The 16,038-nt window shown below is 46.5% G+C and overlaps 1 protein-coding gene across 3 annotated transcripts in view; it reads left to right on the top strand.

The window, feature by feature from the left end:
- LOC140385885 (transcription initiation factor TFIID subunit 4-like) overlaps positions 1-16,038 on the top strand; it is a 315,117-nt gene that overhangs the window by 112,856 nt on the left and 186,223 nt on the right. For all 3 annotated transcript variants that reach the window (XR_011933491.1, XM_072468499.1, XM_072468498.1), the window contains exons 13-14: positions 3,385-3,441; positions 6,615-6,734. Coding sequence is in view for 2 of the 3 variants with exons in the window: in XM_072468499.1 (XP_072324600.1) it covers positions 3,385-3,441; positions 6,615-6,734 (177 nt within the window). In the remaining variant the exon portion in view is untranslated. The remainder of the gene's footprint in view (positions 1-3,384; positions 3,442-6,614; positions 6,735-16,038) is intronic.

Genomic DNA, 16,038 nt, shown 5'->3' with positions numbered 1-16,038 from the left:
ACCCCCCCCCCAACCCCCCAACCACAAGTATCCAAAGCGGTATACTCGTTACTCGGGAACGACCGCAGGGGGTCCCTGCACTGACTGCTTCTTCCCAGTCCCTCTTACAGTTACCCATCTATCTCCAATCTTTGGTGTAACTAATTCCCTGAAGCTGCTATCTATGACCCCCTCTGCCTCCCGAATGATCCAGGATCTGGCAAATCCATGTTATAGAACAGTACAGCACAGCACAGGCCCTTCGGCCCACGATGTTGTGCCGACCATTTATCCTAATCTAAGGTCAACCTAACCTACACCTCTGCAATTTACTGCTGTCCATGTGCCTGTCTAAGAGTCGCTTAAGTGTCCCTAATGACTCTGACTCCACCACCTCTGCTGGCAGTGCATTCCACACACCCACCACTCTCTGTGTAAAGAACCTACCTCTGACATCTCCCCTATACCTTCCTCCAATCACCTTAAAATTATGTCCCCTCGTGACAGCCATTTCTGCCCTGGGGAAAAGTCTCTGGTTATCCACTCTATCCATGTCTCTCCTCACCTTGTACACCTCTTATCAAGTCACTTCTCTTCCTTCTTCGCTCCAATGAGAAAAGCCCTAGCTCCCTCAATCTTTCTTCATAAGACTGACCCTCCATTCCAGGCAGCATCCTGGTAAATCTCCTCTACCCTCCAAAGCATCCACATCCTTCCTATAATGAGGCGACCAGAACTGGACACGTTTTTCCAAGTGTGGTCTAACTCGGGTTTTATAAAGCTGCAGCAAAACCTCGCGGCTCTTAAACTCAATCCCCCTGTGAATGAAAGCCAACACACTATATGCCTTCTTAACAACCCTATCAACCTGGGTGGCAACTTTGAGGGATCTATGTACGTGGACCCCAAGATCCCTCTGTTCCGCCACACTTTCAATAATCCTGCCTTTAACCCTGTATTCAGCATTCAAATTTGACCTTCCAAAATTAATCACTTCACATTTATCTATCTGCCACTTCTCAGCCCAGCTCTGCATCCTGTCAAAGTCCTGTTGTAACCTGCAACAACCCTCAACGCTATCTGCAACTCCCCCAACCTTTGTGGCATCGGCAAACTTACTAACCCACCCTTCCACTTCCTCATCCAAGTCATTTATAAAAACCACAAAGAGCAGAGGTCCCAGAACAGATCCTTGCGGGACACCACTGGTCACCGACCTCCAGGCGGAATACTTTCCATCCACTACCACTCGCTGTCTTCTTTCGGCCAGCCAATTCTGTATCCAGACAGCCAAATTTCCCTGTATCCCATGCCCCCTAACTTTCTGAATTAGCCTACCATGGGGAACCTTATCAAATGCCTTACTGAAATCCATATATACCACATCCACTGCCCAACCTTCATCAATGTGTCTTGTTACATCCTCAAAGAATTCACTGAGGCTTGTGAGGCATGACCTGGCCCTCACAAAGCCATGCTGACTATCTTTAATCAAACTATGTTTTTCTAAATAATCATAAATCCTATCTCTCAGAATCCTTTCCAATATTTTGCTCACCACAGACATAAGACTGAGTGGTCTGTAATTCCCAGCCATTTCCCTATTCCCTTGAACAACATTCACCTCCCTCCAATCATCCGGCACTACTCCAGTGGAGAGTGAGGATGCAAAGATCATCGCCAACGACGCAGCAATCTTCCCCCCTCGCTCCCCGTAGTAATCTTGGGTATGTCCCGTCAGGCCCAGGGGACTTCTCTATCCTGATGCTTTTCAAAATTTCTAGCACATCCTCCTTAATATCAACCTGTTTAAGTCTATTAACCTGGTTATCTATCAGGTTGACTCTCAATGGCCTTGTGCCACATCTGGTTGAGCAATAAATACTGCCTGCTCTCCTGAATGAAAAGGCCTTGTGCCATCCATGGCGCCGTTCACTTTACAGGCAATGAGCTTTGAGTCAATTTGCGCACAGCAAGATCCCAGAAGCAGCAATCCTTTGGGTTTTATTTTTTAGTTTGAGGGATGGATTAACTAAGGATAATTCCCTTTTGAAATCATGATCATGGGATTTTTTTTTTAATCCACCCAAGAATGAATGGTGCCTCTGTGTAACATCTCATCCATACAACAGTGCAGCATTCCCTTAAAGGTGCCTGCACTCTGAGCTCAGGTGAAGCAAAGATAGCGTGTAACACTGCCTTCAAAGAGGGCAATTTCCTTTGCACGGAGAAGGTATTCCGAGTGATGGCGGAGCTTTGTAAAGTAAACGAGGGGGGGGGATCAGTAACCAGAGGAGGACACATTGAAGGCAAAGGGGCCAAGAGGGGAGATGAGATTTTCTTTTTATGAATCAAATTCTGATGTAAAAGCAAGAGCTGAAAGTGTAATGGAAGGAGATTGAATAATAATTTTCAAAAGGATATTGTATAAAAAGTTGAGGGGGGAACCCCTGCCGAGCAGTGGGGAAAGGGCAGGAGGAGAGGGATGAACTGGGTGGCCCTGTCAAAGAGGCAACACAGGCGCAATGAGCTGAGAAGGTGAAGGTGACCAAGGATCTCGCTTTTCACATAGTGTCAAAGGCCTATGTTGTGATTGTCTGCAAAGTGGAATTGTCCCTTTTGCCATTGCTCAACTTCAATGATAAATGATGTGTGTATATAATATGTATATATATGCTTACATGTATGGTTTATGTGTATGCAAGATAAGAGAGCACAGCAACCCACTAAAGATATATTGCACCTGAAATAGCTGGCTCAATGTTTTGTATCCAAAAATGTGTGGGATTACATGCAAAAAAAAGACACTTTCAGAGTTGTTTTGCACCTAATTTATTCATTCTTAATGATATTCCGCAGTGCTCAGAACTGTACCTCCCTGTTTTCACAGTTGCAACAACGAAGGAGATGTGTGCTGCAAAAATTGTTTAATCTGATATTAAATTTTCACTTTGTTGTGGAAAAGTTATCCATGGCCAGAACATTAAAATCCACGGCTGTTCCCTTTCAATCCTGTGATCTGACTGATGGCTTTTTATTTAACACAATTCCATTCAGTGGGTTTCTTGCCGCGTCTGGAATTTTCAAATGAGGAATTGGTTCTAATATCGTGGGGATTGCTGGCATCCTGTTGCTGAAATTTTGTGAGAATTAAATGGGAATGTGTTCATTCCTGTCAGATGCTTCCGTCGATGTATATTAAACATATCGATACGATCAGCCTACTAACTTGGGAACCATTTTGTTTTTACTTAAAAAGGGTTTTTAAAAATTTGCCTGGTAACTCTGGCTGCGCATTCGGGAAATATTAATGGAAAGTAAATGTGAGGGTGACAGAAGGGGAGCTTGAATGTTGAAAATTTGATTTAATTTTTCTTTCTACTGTTGTCTCCTAACCCCCACCAGAGTCGGGCCAAGAACGAAGATCCAGAACAACTTAGGTTAAAGCAAAGAGCCAAAGAGGTGAGCCGAGTTGTGATTTACCTCTGCTTGCTTCATTTGTTTTCTCTGTTGCTTGTTTTTGCGAATGGAGGGTTGGGTTTTTTTTGGCAGCAATCTCCTGGTATTTAGGTCAGGATTTGTGCAGTCGTTGCGTGCCATTTTCTGTGCAGAGCCTGGGGCAAGGACAGGAACCGCCGAAGGCAAGGGCAATACATCAAACAAGGTCATCGTGCGGAGGAGGGGATGGGTGTTCCTTCGGTTTCTGTTTTTTCCCCCCAAGTTATCTGAAGAATTCCAGCTGGAGGTTCGATAATTGGGCGCTGAATAAAATTCTTGCATTAAAGTTCAGGATTTGTTATTTGGGAATATCACAATGGGATACATATTTTAGGATAAATGCTCATTTTGTAAATCTGTTACTGCTTATAATTCCTCGGCTCAGAGGCGGATCTAGGATTTAGTTGTAAATGGAAAGTGCCTCTGGCATTTAATTTTCTAAACCCAGCAGTTTTTTTTTCCTGTTCTGTGATGGAGCCCTTGTTTCACACAGTTCATGTTTAGCTCCAGGGTTTTTTTTTATTTTATAGCTTAGACTGGTTTAAGCTTTTCCTCCCAGAGGGTCCAGCATAGCAACTGTAGAAACCAACAAATAAGTTCATTTATGTCTGCTGCTTCTGCCGCCTCGCAGTAGCTCACTTCTACATTTTCCCAATATCCATTTCCTGATTCTCGTTGCCCGAGAGGAAAAACCTCCACTAATTGGACCCTATTTTAATTGAGCCTTAATATTGGAGCTCACTAGTGCTCGCCCCTGGCAGTTGGGGAATGGAAGCAAATGAAAGTGCCCGATGTTCGTGCTGTGTGTGAAATTTTTCAGTTGACCTACAGATTCTTTTCCCTGCTGAATAAATCATCAAGCCTGTTCGCCTTTCGTGATTAAAGATTTGACGACAGATGCTAATAAAGACAATGCTAGTGTTTGATGAAGGCTGTGGAGCTGAAGGAATTAGTTTCCATGGCCACCCCTCCCCAGCAGCCCCCCGAGCTACTACAACTGTGGCTTAAACTAATACTTTTTGTTTTGAAGTAGCTGTTTCTGTGTTAACATTCCCCATGTGAAAATGGAACCTGGTGGACAGGGCGAGCCTTTTGCACCGATTTGCTTTTCCTCGTCAGAACAGACTTGTCCCTTTAACCACGGGCTGCTTGCCATTCCTGCTCCGCTCTTCAGGGTTGTGGCATGTTTTTGTTATGCTTGCGCAACTGTCCTGGAAGCTTTGTTCCAAAATTTGTTTCCTCACTGGTTTCCTTCTGAGAGTCCAACCTGCTAGCTTAGCAGCTTAATGATGAATGGAAGCCGTCTTGCCGTTAGATATTGGTGATGAGATGGAGCTGGCTGATTGAAAGTTGCTTGTGACAACTGCTTTCCAAAAAATCCCTGTCTTGAACTGAATCTCTTTGTGTGTGTGTGTATGCGCGCGCGTGTGTGTCCCTGTTCCACCCTGCCCCTGCGAGGGAGCAGTAACCTCAGACTTGGTGGCAGAGTTCACATTTGAGACTTCGCAGTTTGTTCTGTGCAGTCTTGTCTTTGCCTGCCCGATGCAGCAGACACGGCCACTAGAAATTAGCCCTGTGCACTGGCAATATGCATGTATACCTCCTGCCCTCTTGTTGGATTTGTGATTGAATACTCGTGATAACTTGCAGGGAGGCAGTGGGGTAGTGGTATTGTCATTGGGCTAGTAAGCCAGAGACCCAGATTCATGCTCTGGGGATCCGAGTTTGAATCCCGCGATGGCAGATGGGGAAATTTGATGGACAGCACGGTAGCACAGTGGCCAGCACTGTTGCTTCACAGCGCCAGGGTCCCAGGTTCAATTCCCAGCTTGGGTCACTGTGCGGAGTCTGCACGTTCTCCCCGTGTGTGCGTGGGTTTCCTCCGGGTTCTCCGGTTTCCTCCCATAGTCCAAAGATGTGCAGGTTAGGTGGATTGACCATGATAAATTGCCCATAGTGTCCAAAAAGATTAGGTGGGGTTACTGGGTTATGGGGACAGGGTGTGGGCTTAAGTAGGGTGCTCTTTCAAAGGGCCGGTGCAGACTCGAATGGCCTCCTGCACTGTACATTCTATGATGTATGATTCTATGAACTCCTAGCATGCCTCCGCTCACGTTTTTAAATGCAAACTTACTCCAAATCATGGTGTGAATTAAATATGAACCTGATGTGTGTCAACTGTTTTATTCTAAACAGCCATGTGCCCAAGCATGGAACTGGAGCTGAATTCTTACACACAGAGAGAAGCTTTTATTTACAGAGATGCACATTGCAAACTTCCACCTCCAAACCCAAAAGCCACAGTTTCAGTCCTATATCTAGGAGCGCAAGTGAATCCCCAGTTAATGCCCACCATCTGTGGACAACTAAACACTTGAGATACATTTAACACAGAATCATTCATGGTGGTGTTATGGTGCATATTAACAGTCCAGATTTGGCTGGAAGTGGTCCTGTTGGGGATTCATTCTTTCTTCAGGTGTGATTTGACTTTGATCTATAGAGTGCTACTCTGGTTAGGGCTTCGCAAACAAATGGCCAGATTATGTTCCCGCATGTATTGTGCTCTCTTATTCTCAAGGGGCTGATTTACTTTGCAGTTGTAGTTGGAAGTGGCCCACAGCTCGGAGGTTGAATATCCCCGCCAAAGAGTGTCACCCAATGCTGTTAATGAGAAGAGCCTGCCGGTTGAACCACTTCATCCCGCTCCAGAGTGGGGACTGATGGGGAAAGATCGAGAAGCTCTTGGGGCTCTTTTCTCTCGTAGCATGGGAGCTGGCCTAATAGAGGTCTTCAAAATTACGAAAGGGATTTCAACTTGTGCGGAGAAGAGGTTTTCACCTGTTGGGCTGCCTAAATAAACCGAACAGAGAACTCGGGGCAAGAAACCTCTTTACCTAGAGCGTGGTAGCATGTGGCATTCAGTCCCAGAATGAGTGTTTGAGACGAACAGCATAGATACTTTTAAGGGGAGGACATGAGGCAGGAAGGATTGAAAGGACACATTGATAGGTTAGATGTGAAGTAAGATGGGAGGCTTGTGTTAATACCATCCGTGACCCGTCTGGCTGATTTCCTGTGTTGTAGGTTTTATGTAGCTTTGGTAAATAAAATATGCCATTCTTACTTTTGAACAGATGCAACAATTGGAACTTGCACAGTTGCAGCAACGGGAGGCGAATCTTGCAGCGCTGGCTGCCATCGGACCAAGAAAAAGAAAAACACCCGATTCACCAGGTCTCCGAACAGGAAACGAGGTATAGCAGTGTTGTCTCTGTCTCTCTCTCGCTCTCTCTGTTTCTCTCTCTGTTTCTCTCTCTGTCTCTCTCTCTGTCTCTCTCTCTGTCTCTTTCTCTTTCTCTCTCTCTCTCTCTCTCTCTCTCTCTGTCTCTTTCTCTCTCTCTCTCTGTCTCTCTCCTCTTCCCCCCCCCCCCCCCCCCGGCTTCCCTTTCCAGGTCAGCCAAAGTGTGCGGGAAGTGTTTTTCATGTTTACCTTTCTCTTTCTATCCTCGATTCTGCTATCACCGTGTTGTTTAGCTGGTTTAGTACACTGGGCTAAATCGCTGGCTTTGAAAGCAGACCAAGGCAGGCCAGCAGCACGGTTCAATTCCCGGACCAGCATCCCCGAACAGGCGCCGGAATGTGGCGACTAGGGACTTTTCACAGTAACTTCATTTGAAGCCTACTTGTGACAATAAGCGATTTTCATTTCATTTTCATTGTATAATTGCTCACCATGAGCAAGTGAGAGCTTTTTCCCCACCGTGAAACTTAGTGTCAGCCGTGGCTCAGTTGTAGCAGCTTTTCCTCTTGAGTCGCAAAGTTCCAGGTTCGATTCGCACTCCAGGGCTCAAACACACAAATCAAGGCTGACCCTCCAGCGCATTACTGAGGGAGCGCTGCACTGTTGGAGGTGCTCTGTTGTATGTGACATTACACCAAGTGTGGATTTAAAAGATCCCGCCTTGTCTGAAGTGGGATTTGAACCCATAATCTCCTGGCCCCGTGTTGGGATTGCCACCTCCTGAGCCGCTGCTGCCTCTGCGAATTGCTGTACCCGAAGGTTATGATTTTGAAATCCTCCTCTTCCTTGGCAAGTCCCTGCAAGGCATGTATTTCTGGCACACTGCTGCGTCAGCCCAGTTATCTGTGCCTCCTATTTGTTGACAGTGGTGTGATGTACACCGCCGTGCCTGGTAATCGGTGTGCATGTTGGTTTGGGAGAGGATGCTGCTGTCAGATTTGCCTTGGTGCCAATGAATTTGGAGGATCTGAGGGGAGATTTGATAAGGTGTACAAGATTATGACAGGTTTAGCGAAGTTAGACAAAGGAATGCCATTCCTATTAGCTGATGGTACAAGGACTAGGGACAGAGCTTCACGGCTTTGGGTAAGAAATGATGGGGGGGATGTGAGAGGGGACTTTTTTATGCAGCGAGTGGTAATGACGTGGAAGGCAATGGCTAAAGAGGGTGGTGGAAGCGGAAGTGGTCAATGATTTCACAAGGAAATTGCATGGCACCTGCAACCACAGAAAAGATGCAGCACAGAAGGGGGCCCTTTGGCTCATGTCCATGCTGACCCTGTCTAATCACACCCTCCTGCACACTGCCCACACCCCTGCAGCTTATAGCACTTAAGCTGCAGATCCAGGTACTTTTTAAAAGAGTTTAGGGTCTCTGCCTCCACCACCAACTCGGGCAGTCAATTCCAGACTCCCACCGCCCTCTGCATAAAAATATTTTTCCTCATGTCCCCTCTAACCCTTCTGCCACTGAGCTTGAACCTATGACCTAGAACTGCACACAATACTCCCGTTGTGGTCTCACCAGTGTCTTATACAGTTCCATCATTATATCCCTACTTTTGTGTTTTATACCTCTGCCAATGAAGGAGAGCATTCCATATGCCTTCTTTACAACCTTATCTAGGACGGCATGGTAGCACAATGGTTAGCATTGATGCGTTGCAGCGCCAGGGTCCCGGGCTCGATTCCCGCATGGGTCACTGTCTGTGCAGAGTCTGCACGTTCTCCCCGTGTCTGCGTGGGTTTCCTCCGGGTGTTCTGGTTTCCACCCACAAGACCCGAAAGACGTGCTTGTTAGGTGAATTGGACATTCTGAATTCTCCCTCTGTACCCAAACAGGCGGCGGAATGTGGCGACTAGGGGATTTTCACAGTAACTTTATTGCAGTGTTAATGTAAGCCTACTTGTGACACTAATTAAGATCATTATTACCTGTACTGTTGCCTTTAGGGACCTGTGCACTTGCATGCCAAGATCGCCCAATTCATCTATCTCTTTCAGTATATTCCCATTCATTGTGTGTTCCCTTTTCCTGTTAAACCCCCCTAAATGCATTGCCTCACACTTATCAGAGTTGAACTCCATCTTCCTCGTTCCTGCCCACTCCACCAACTCATCTATACCATTTTGAAGCTTACAGCTATCCTCTACACTATCGACTGCACAGCCAATTTGTGTGTCTTCTGCAAATTTCCCGATCGTGCCCATCAAATTCAAGTCCAAATCGTTAACATATAAAACAAACAGTAGGGAGCCCTGCAGAGCACCATTTAAAACCGCTTTCCATTTTCAAGGGCAGCCATTGACCATTACCTGTTACTAAGCCAACTTTGGAATGCCACATTACTCTGTATTAATGGGCTTTTACTTTTTTGACCAGTCTGCCACGTGGGACCTTGTCAGATGCCTCACTAAAATCCATGTATACAATATCCACTGTACTACCCTCATCGATTCTCTTTATCATTTCCTCAAAGAATTCAGTCAAATTTGTACGGCATGACCTTCCCTTTAAGCCATGCTGACCTATTCCTGACTAGTCCATTGCTTTATAAGTGACACTTTATCCAATCTCTCAGGATTTATTCTAACAATTTGCCCACCACCAAAGTAAGACTAACCGGTCTGTAATTGATTGGCATTTCCTTCATATCCTTCTTAAACAAAGGAATTCCTCCAGTCCTCCGGCACCTCCCCTGTGTCTAGTGAAGATTGGAAAATAATCCCCCGAGCATCTGCTATTTCCTCCCTGGCCACCGCCATCCTGGGAAACAATCCTGGACTGCCGCTCTTGGATTACTATATCCGCATCATCCCTTTCCTTTGTGACTATGGAGACAAAAAGTTTGGTTAAAACTCTTCGCATCTCCTCTGCGGTGGCATAGTAGTAGTGTCACTGGGCAGGTAATTCAGAGACCCAGGAAAATGATCTGAGGACCCGGAATCCCGCCGTCCTTACCTAGTCTGGCCTACATGTGATTCCAGCCCCACAGAAATGAGGTTGACTCTTAAATGCCCTCTTGACGTGGCCTAGCAAGCCACTCTGTTGTATTCAACCGCTACAAAAAAAACCCACAAAAAAGTATTGAAACTGGACGGACCATCCGGCATCAAACCAGACACCGGAAATGACAACGGTAAACCCAGCCCTGTGGACCCTGAAATGTACTCCTTACTAACATCGCCAGGGCTTGTGCCAAAGTTGGGAGAGGTGTCTCGCAGGTTAGTTAAACAACAGCCTGACATGGTCATACTCACAGAATTATACCTGACAGACAATACCCCAGGCAGCACTATCACCATTCCTGGGTATGTGCTGTCTCACCGCGAGGACAGACCCAGCAGAGGTGGCGGCACAGTGGTTTACAGTCGGGAGGGAGCTGCCCTGGGAGTCCTCAACATTGACTCAGAACCCCATGAAGTCTCATGGCTTTAGGTTAAACATGGGCAAGGAAACCTCCTGCCGATTGCCACGTACCGGCCACCATCAGCTAATGAATCGGAACTCCTCCATGTTGAACACCACTTGGAGGAAGGACTGAGTGTCGGCAAGGGCACAGAATCTCTTGAGTGGGAGCTTCAATGGCCATTACCAAGAGTGGCTTGGTAGTACTACCAAAGACTGAGCCTGCAGCAGGTGGTAGGGAACCAGCAAGAAGGAAAAACATACTTGACCTCATCCTCACCAACCTGCCTGCTGCAGATGCATCTGACCATGACAGTATTGGTAGAAGTGACCACCGCACAATCCTTGTGGAGACAAAGTCCCGTCTTCACATTGAGGATACCCTTCACCATGTTGTGTGGTACTACCACTGTGCTAATTGCGATTGACTTTGTACAGATCCAGCAACTCGAGACTGGACATCCATGAAACACAGTAAGCCATCAGCAGCAACAGATTTGTTTTCAACCAGAATCTGTAACCTCCTGGCCCGGCATATCCCCCACTCTACCATTACCACCCAGCCAGCAAATCAACCCTGGTTCAATGAAGAGTGCAAGAGAGCATGTCAGGAGAAACACCAGGCATACTGAAAAATGAGGTGTCAACCTGGTGAAGCTACAACACAGGACGGCCTGTGTGCCAAACAGCATAAGCAGCAAGTAATAGACAGCTAAGTGATTCCACAACAAACGCATCCTTTCTTAGCTCTGCAGCAATGGCACGTCCAGCTGTGAATGGCGGTGGACAATTAAACAACTCGGTGGAGGAGGAGGCTCTATAAATATCCCCATCCTCAATGATGGAGGAGCCCAGCACACATGTGAAGAATACAAGGCTGAGGCATTTGCAGCAATCTTCAGCCAGAAGTGCCGAGTGGATGGTCTATCTCTGTCTCCTCCGAGGTCCCCAGCATCACAGATGTCAGTCTTCAGCCAATACGATTCACTCCACGTGATGTCAAGTAACGGCTGAAGGCCCTGGATACTGCAAAGGCTCTGGCCCCTGACAATATCCCGGCAGTAGTACTGAAGACTTATGCTCGTGAAGAATTTGCCGTACCCCTAGCCAAGCTGTTCCAGTACAGCTACAACACTGGCATCTACCTGGTTATGAGGAAGGTTGTCCAGGTGTGTCCTGTACACAAGAAACAGACATTCCAACCTAGCCAATTACCATCCTATTAACCTACTCTCCATCATCAGCAAAGTGATGGAAGGAGTCATTAACAGTGCTATCAAGCTGCACTTTACCAGCAATACCCTGCTCACGGATGCTCAGTTTTGAGTTCAGCCAGGGTCACTCAGCTCCTAACCTCATTAAAGCCTTGGTTCAAATATTGACTAAAGAGCTGAATGCCAGAGGTGAGAGTGACTGCCCTTGACATCAAGGCAGCATTTGACCGAGTATGGCATCGAGGAGCCCTAGCTAAACTGGAGTCAATGGGAATCAGGGGGGAAACCCTCTCTGCTGGTTGGAGTCATACCTGCCACAAAGGAAGATGATTGTGATGGTTGGAGGTCAATCATCTCAGCTGCAGGACATCACTGCAGGAGTACCTCAGGGTAGTGTCCTCGGCCCAACCATCTTCAGCTGCTTCACGAATTACCTCCCTTCCATCATAAGATCAGAAGTGGGGATGTTTGCGGATGACTGCACAATGTTCAGCACCATTCGCGACGACTCAGTTGATGAAGCAGTCCATGTCCAAATGCAGCAAGACCAGGACAATATCCAGGCTTGGGCTGACAAGTGGCAAGTTACATTCGCACTACACAAGTGCCAGGCAACGACCATCTCTGACAAGAGAGGACCTAACCTCTGCGTCTCGATATTCAATGGTGTTACCATAGCTGAATCCGCCACATCCTTGGGGTTACCATTGAAACGGAACACTGTGCACTGAAACTGAACTGAACTAGCCATACTACTACTGTGGCTACCAGGGCAGGTCAAAGACTAGGAATCTACAGTGCGTAACTCAACCCCCACCCCCACAACACCATCCAGGACAAAGCAGCCCCACTTGATTGCTCCCCGTTCTACAAACATTCAAATCCTCCACCACCAAGGAACAGTGGCAGCCGAGTGTACCATCCACAAGGTGCATAGAAACAGAACAAAATAGGAGCAGGAGGAGGCCATTCAACCCTTCAAGCCCACTCCGCCATTCATTGTGGTCAAGGCTGATAGTCAAACTCAATAGCCTAATCCAGCTTTCCCCCATATCCTTTGATCCCCTTTGCCCCCAAGTAGTTAATCGAACTGCTTCTTGAAACCATACAATATTTTGGACTCAGCTACTTCCTGTAGTAACGAATTCCACAGGCTCACCACTCTGGGTGAGGAAATTTCTCCTCATCTATGTCCTAAATGCCCTACCCCATATCCTCAGACTGTGACCCCTGGTTTGGAACACACCCACCATCGGGAACATCCTTCCTGCATCTACCCTGTCCAGTCCTGTTAGAATTTTATACGTTTCTATGAGAGCCCCCCTCATTCTTCTGAACTCGAGCGAATACAATCCTGACCGATTCAATCTCTCCTTGTATGTTAGTCTTGTCATCCCAGGAATCAGTCTGGTAAACCTTCATTGCACTCCCTCTATCGCTAGAGCATCCTTCCTCAGATAAGGAGACCAAAACTGCACACTCTATTATAGGTGTGGTCTCACCGAGGACCTGTACAATTGCAGCAAGACATCCTTGCTCCTGTCCTCGAATCCTCTTGCTATGATGGCCAGCATACCATTTGCCTTCTTTACCGCCTGCTGCACCTGCATGCTTACCTTCAGTGACTGGTGTACGAGGATGCCCAGGTCTTGGTGCACATTCCCCTCTTCTAGTTTATGGTCATTCAGATAATAGTCTGCCACCTTTTTCTTTGCTACCAAAGTGGATGTTCAAATCACACTTGTTCAAATCACACTGAAGAATCGCTGCATCCTCCTCACAGCTCACCCTCCCACCCAACTTGGTTTCATCTGCAAATTTGGAGATATGATACTTCATTCCCTCATCTAAATCATTAATATGTATTGTGAATATGCAGTAACTCACCAAGGTTCTGCAGACACCACCTTCCAAATCCATGACCACTAGCACCTAGAAGGACAAGAGCAGCAGATACCTGGGAACCCCACCACCTGGAGGTTCCCCTCCCAAGTCACTCACCACCCAGACTTGGAAATATATCGGCCGTTCCTTCACTGTCATTGGGTCAAACACTGGAACTCACTTCCTAACAGCACAGTGGGCGTACGTACACCTCAAGAACTGCAGCGGTTCAAGAAGGCAGCTCCCCACCACCTTCTGAAGGGCAACTAAGGATGGGTAATAAGTGACACTCAAAACCCATAAATGGACAGCATGGTAGCATAGTGGTTAGCACAGTTGCTTCACAGCTCCAGGGTCCCAGGTTCGATTCCCTATCTATGTGGAGTCTGCACGTTCTCCCCGTGTCTGCGTGGGTTTCCTCCGGGTACTCCGGTTTCCTCCCGCAGTCCGAAGATGTGCAGGTTAGGTGGATTGGCCATGCTAAATTGCCCTTAGTGTCCAAAAGGGTTAGGTGGGGTTACAGGGATGAAGGGGGATAGGGTGGAGGCGTGGGGCTTAAGATAGGGTGTTCTTTCCAAGGTGCAGTGTAGATTTGATGGGCAGAATGGCCTCCTTCTGCACTGTAAATTCTATGAAATGAATTTCTAAAAATCATGTTCCCTTCATCTGATAGGTCCCACATTTTTCAACTATGTTTTTGCTCTTTATATAATAGTGAAACATCTTTGCGTTTTTGTTAATCTTGCTAATATTTTTTCATGCCCTCGCTTTGAAGGAAATAAACATACAGGGATGTTTGGGGGGGCGGGTGCACGGTGTTTGACTAAATAGACTGCTCCAGAGAGCCTGCATGGACTCAGTGGGCTGCACAGCCTCATTGCCACAATGACTCTTGATGAACTGAGTTCCTTGATGGCTGAAAGACCGATCTTCTACAAACCCTTTAGATTTCCACCTTTCTCCCCATCTTTAGAGGCCACCGGTTTGTTCTATCTTTGTTGCCTCCTCTCGCACTTCTGATTTTCCAGTTTGCTATATATTGCGCCTTTCTCGTTCCTTGTGTGGAGTGCGGGGTTGGGGCACCGTGCCTCATTAATGATGCTTCAGAAGGGTATGGTATATCCTACCCCTCACCCCAGCTGAAATCCGAGAACTCGGCAAACTCCAGGGATTGAACCTTTCTCTTTTTTTATTTAAAAAAAAAAGTGAACGAACCTCTTGGTCCGTAGACTTCGCTAAATGACCTCCAGCATAAACCTGCTGAGCCTATACCGCTGCCGGTGTTTCTCTGCTTCAAATTGGAGCAAAGTCTTGGGTGGTATTTATAAACCGCTTGATTCCTCAATTCCGGTGTCATCACGCTCTTGGGGAGGGAAATACTGATCTTTTTCTGAAATAAAATGCATTTCAGGAACGTATATCTTGAATTACATTGATATTTTAAACGTGTTGCAGAGATTTTTGATGTGAACATATCTGGTTGAACTCTTGAATATTTTAAATGCTTCAAAGCTGATTTTCCCTTTTCTTTTGGGCTGTGTCTGCTGTTAGTCGAGAGAAGCGTTCCCTTTTCCTTGTGAATATTTTAACTACCCCAGGTTTGATGAATGTTATTGCTCGGCCAATCTGAAGCAGACCGATATCTCTTGAAACGGGGCACCGCAAAACCCGCAAGATTATTTTAAATTTGGCCTAAAAACAATTGATCTTAAACGAGATTTGATGGATGAACGTGTAGGGATGAGGAGAAGCTGAGTGCGCACGATAGTGATCTTTTTCATTTTCTGCTTTCTTTGTTCCTTCGAATTGTTTAAAGCTCATTGCGCATTCACTGGTTTCTCATTTATTTGCACAGCATTTTTCTCAAAATAAACTAAATAATTCTTCTCCATTGCCCCTTTTTTTTTTTGACTGACTCATCTTGGTGCTCGCGCTGCAGTTGTGTTTTTGTAAAAGGTTTGACCCGATTTTTTTTCCCGCTCTTTTATTTCTCTTTTAAGATGGGATTTAATGGTTTTGGTCCCTTATTTATTGAAATATCCATGGAGCTGAATTTTGATTAAATCCTCAAGGTGGACGGCAGTATATTTACTGCCAGCCCCTAGTCTCTACATAGAGGATGGAAGAAAAGAGGGCCATTCAGCCCATTCTTCCACTGAGCAAAGGCTATTCGCCCCAACAAGGATAGCACCCAAATTAATTACCCTTGCCAAGGAGAGGTTCTGCGGTTGCCCCTGGCTTCCAGAAGTTGTTGTTAATAGCCGTCTCCTCTCCATGGCTTCAAGTAAGCAGGAGACCGTTGAGGGTGCAGATTGGGTACTTGATAGAAATGGCAATGATGACACTTTGTCAGCAAAAACAGGAAAGCAGATTATCCGAATGGCCATAAATGAAATGAAATGAAAATCGCTTATTGTCACAAGTAGGCTTCAAATGAATTTACTGTGGAAAAACCCCTAGTCGCCACATTCCGGCGTCTGTTCGGGGAGGCTGTTACGGGAAAATGAGGAGAGGGGAATGTGCAACGAGACCTGGATGTCCTCGTACTCCAGTCACTGAAGGTAAGCATGGAGATGCAGCAGGCGGTGAATAAGGCAAATGGTCTGTTGACCTTCATAGCGAGAGGATTCAAGAACAGGAGCAGGGATGTCTTGCCGCAATTACACAAGGCCTTGCTGAGGCCACACCTGGAATATTGTGTGCAGCATTGGTCTCCTTATCTGAGGAAGGATGCTCTTGCTGTAGAGGGA

Source organism: Scyliorhinus torazame, chromosome 11 (assembly GCF_047496885.1).
Source record: "Scyliorhinus torazame isolate Kashiwa2021f chromosome 11, sScyTor2.1, whole genome shotgun sequence".
Lineage (NCBI taxonomy): Eukaryota > Metazoa > Chordata > Chondrichthyes > Carcharhiniformes > Scyliorhinidae > Scyliorhinus > Scyliorhinus torazame.
This window is presented reverse-complemented; position numbering and strand designations above follow the sequence as displayed.